The sequence below is a fragment of the Berghia stephanieae genome, chromosome 13, assembly GCF_034508935.2.
Source record: "Berghia stephanieae isolate SIO BIC M18660-M18661 chromosome 13, UCSD_Bste_1.3, whole genome shotgun sequence".
In the NCBI taxonomy this organism is placed as follows: domain Eukaryota; kingdom Metazoa; phylum Mollusca; class Gastropoda; order Nudibranchia; family Aeolidiidae; genus Berghia; species Berghia stephanieae.
Window position 1 is genome coordinate 27,927,227 of NC_088372.1, and position 2,500 is coordinate 27,929,726.

Here is a 2,500-nt window from a genome sequence, read left to right on the forward strand (position 1 = left end):
ACCCGATTGACGTCAACTTCATTCTATCTATAGATAGTATGCGCTTGGCTAAGATGCTCACAATATTGCCATCCGGAAGTATAACGGACCAACACACAAAACTCTGTGTAACCATGAACTTTTATAGTCTGGATAAAACAGTTAAGTGCGAATTACTCATAAACGTAGATGGCAAAAAACAATAACAAAAACCAGAGTGAGGTCAACTTCCTTCTATCTATTATACAACGATGCGTAAATCTACAAAACAAAAGGCTAAGAGCTCACGCACCTCATCGTGTAGAAAGGAGAGCCTGGTCACGTTGTCCTGAAGCTCCGTACTGGTGTCCCTGGACAGGACCGGCTCGTGGTCGTCGGCGCTCCACATGATGTGACTTGGGGGAGCCTCCTCCACCACTGGCCTGCTGCTGCTGCTCGTGCGCAGGCCCGATTTCGGCAGCGTAGGGGACGGGGAGGTGGGGCTGGCTGCTGGAGGGCATGCTGGTGTTGAGGTCTGGTGGTGTTGTTGTTGGAAGCTATTGGAACTAGAGTTCGGGGAGCCGAGGTCAAAGGTCACAGAAGTCGGGACATCCTGGTCAGAGGTCAATGGGATCGCCTCTTCTGATTTCTGGACGTGAATGGAAATGTACACACACACATCATTACAGATTAATCTATTTAAACTCAAGATACAGTGGAAACCTGATATAACAGGGATGGTGGGACCAGAGCAAAAGTCCTGTTATAGCCGATCCCTGTTACATCAGAAATACAAGGGAAATAAGCACATAATTGACTTTTTCAAGTGATCTAATACATCGATTACCTCCCTTGCCAAAAAAACTGCATGCGACAGGGATTGTGCCCAATGTAAATTATAATACATGTATAGATCTAGATATAACTTTTTTTTCTTTTTTTTTTTTACCTTTTTTTTTATTTGGTAAACAGCAGCCTGTAACATGTAGGACCTTTTAATCTTTTTAAAAATAATAATAATATAAACCCGATCAATGGAGCCAAGCCTAAACTGTACAAGTAAAAGTGTAGTTTAATATAATATCTAATTTAGTTTATCATCATAAATCTGGCCTTTTTTTCTATTTCCGTCCACAAATCAATGTTAATCGAGCTCAATCAAAGTAATTAATATAGAGATTTAATCGCACAGCGTCCCTGGTTGCATAAAAAATAAAATGGCGGCGCTCGACCTCTCACTAGCCAGTTTTTGATGACGTATCCCCCTGTTGTCGTATCTAGTCCTGTGTTATCTATGTTCCTCACCGTGCGACAAGGCCTAAAACTGAGCAGTTTTCCTTATTGATTGTTCCCGTGTGAAAAGGCATTGTCCCTGTTAAAGCCGATTTGGTTCAAGTGAGGCCATGCTATAACCGATAATTTTTAATAGAGACAAAGAGAGGTAAAAAACGGGGATTTGAAAAATCCCTGTTATACCCGGGCCTGTTATAAATGGTTTCCACTGTAATCAATGTGACCTGGAGGGCAATGTCTAAATGACTCCGGTTAACTCATGAGTCAAAAGTAAACACCAATCCTGTTCGTCTGAAAATGCTGAGCAAGAAGTAAAAAACCCCACATCAAAACAAAACAAAAAGTTAGCGAGCCTAGCTTTGGTTTTTTTTTTTTTTTTTTTGTTTTTTTTTTTTTTAATAAATAAATTAAGTAATCATTTAAATAAATAATAAACAACAATTGTTAAATAACATTGTCTTTCCCCTTACCTTTCCGTGCTTGTCCCGTCCATTGTGAGCCATACTAGAATTCCGGATTGGGGGGAAATGGGACGGGGAGGTGGCCTTGTCTTGACCTGGATGGACGAAAGAGAGAGAAAAATTGCATTATAATATGAATCAATATAAACAGGGTTTTTTTTTTTAATGGTCTCAAAGGAGATTTCGATAGCTCATCTGGGTAGAACACAGGCCTCACATGCAAAGGGGTCGTTTACTCGTTTATTCGATTACAGGTTACACGGAGCTTTGGGGTTTGTTTGTTTTTTGTTTGTTTGTTTGTTTGTTTTTGTTTGTTTGTTTTTTTTTAATTTATTTTTTTTTGTTTTTTTTTTAATTTATTTGGGGGGGGGGGGGGGGGGTTGGTTGGTTTTTCAAAAAAAAAAATTGTTGTTTTTTTTTTTGTTTTTTTTTTGGGGGGGGGGGGGGGGGGGGGGTTTGGGGTCTTTTTTTAAAAAATTGTATTGGAGGGGGGTCTTTTTGGGGTTTTTTTTTTTGTTTTTTTTGTTTTGTTATTTGTTTGTTTGTTTTGTTTTATTATCTTTTTCTGTGGCTTGCTCCCTTTTCCATTCAACAGAGAATAAAGGCGGCTATAGAATTGTAAACATTATGTTAACCTCGACTCAATGCCGTTTTGAAGACGACTGGTCGCAAGGGGTCTGTTAAACCTGGCGGAAAATGCTTTGCAATAGGCTATTATCGTCTTATCAAAATAGTATAGACAAAGATCTGAACAAGTGTCTCTCTCTCTCTCTCTCTCTCTCTCTCTC

The 2,500-nt window shown here is 39.5% G+C and overlaps 1 protein-coding gene across 1 annotated transcript in view; it reads right to left on the reverse strand.

The window, feature by feature from the left end:
* The window catches only part of LOC144959272 (anion exchange protein 3-like), a 69,362-nt gene that overhangs the window by 63,667 nt on the left and 3,195 nt on the right, over positions 1 to 2,500 (reverse strand). Inside the window, exons 2-3 of the mRNA XM_078891815.1 lie at positions 1,722 to 1,807; positions 272 to 607 (exon numbers count right to left, since the gene is read on the reverse strand). Coding sequence (XP_078747941.1) covers positions 272 to 607; positions 1,722 to 1,807 — 422 coding nt within the window. The remainder of the gene's footprint in view (positions 1 to 271; positions 608 to 1,721; positions 1,808 to 2,500) is intronic.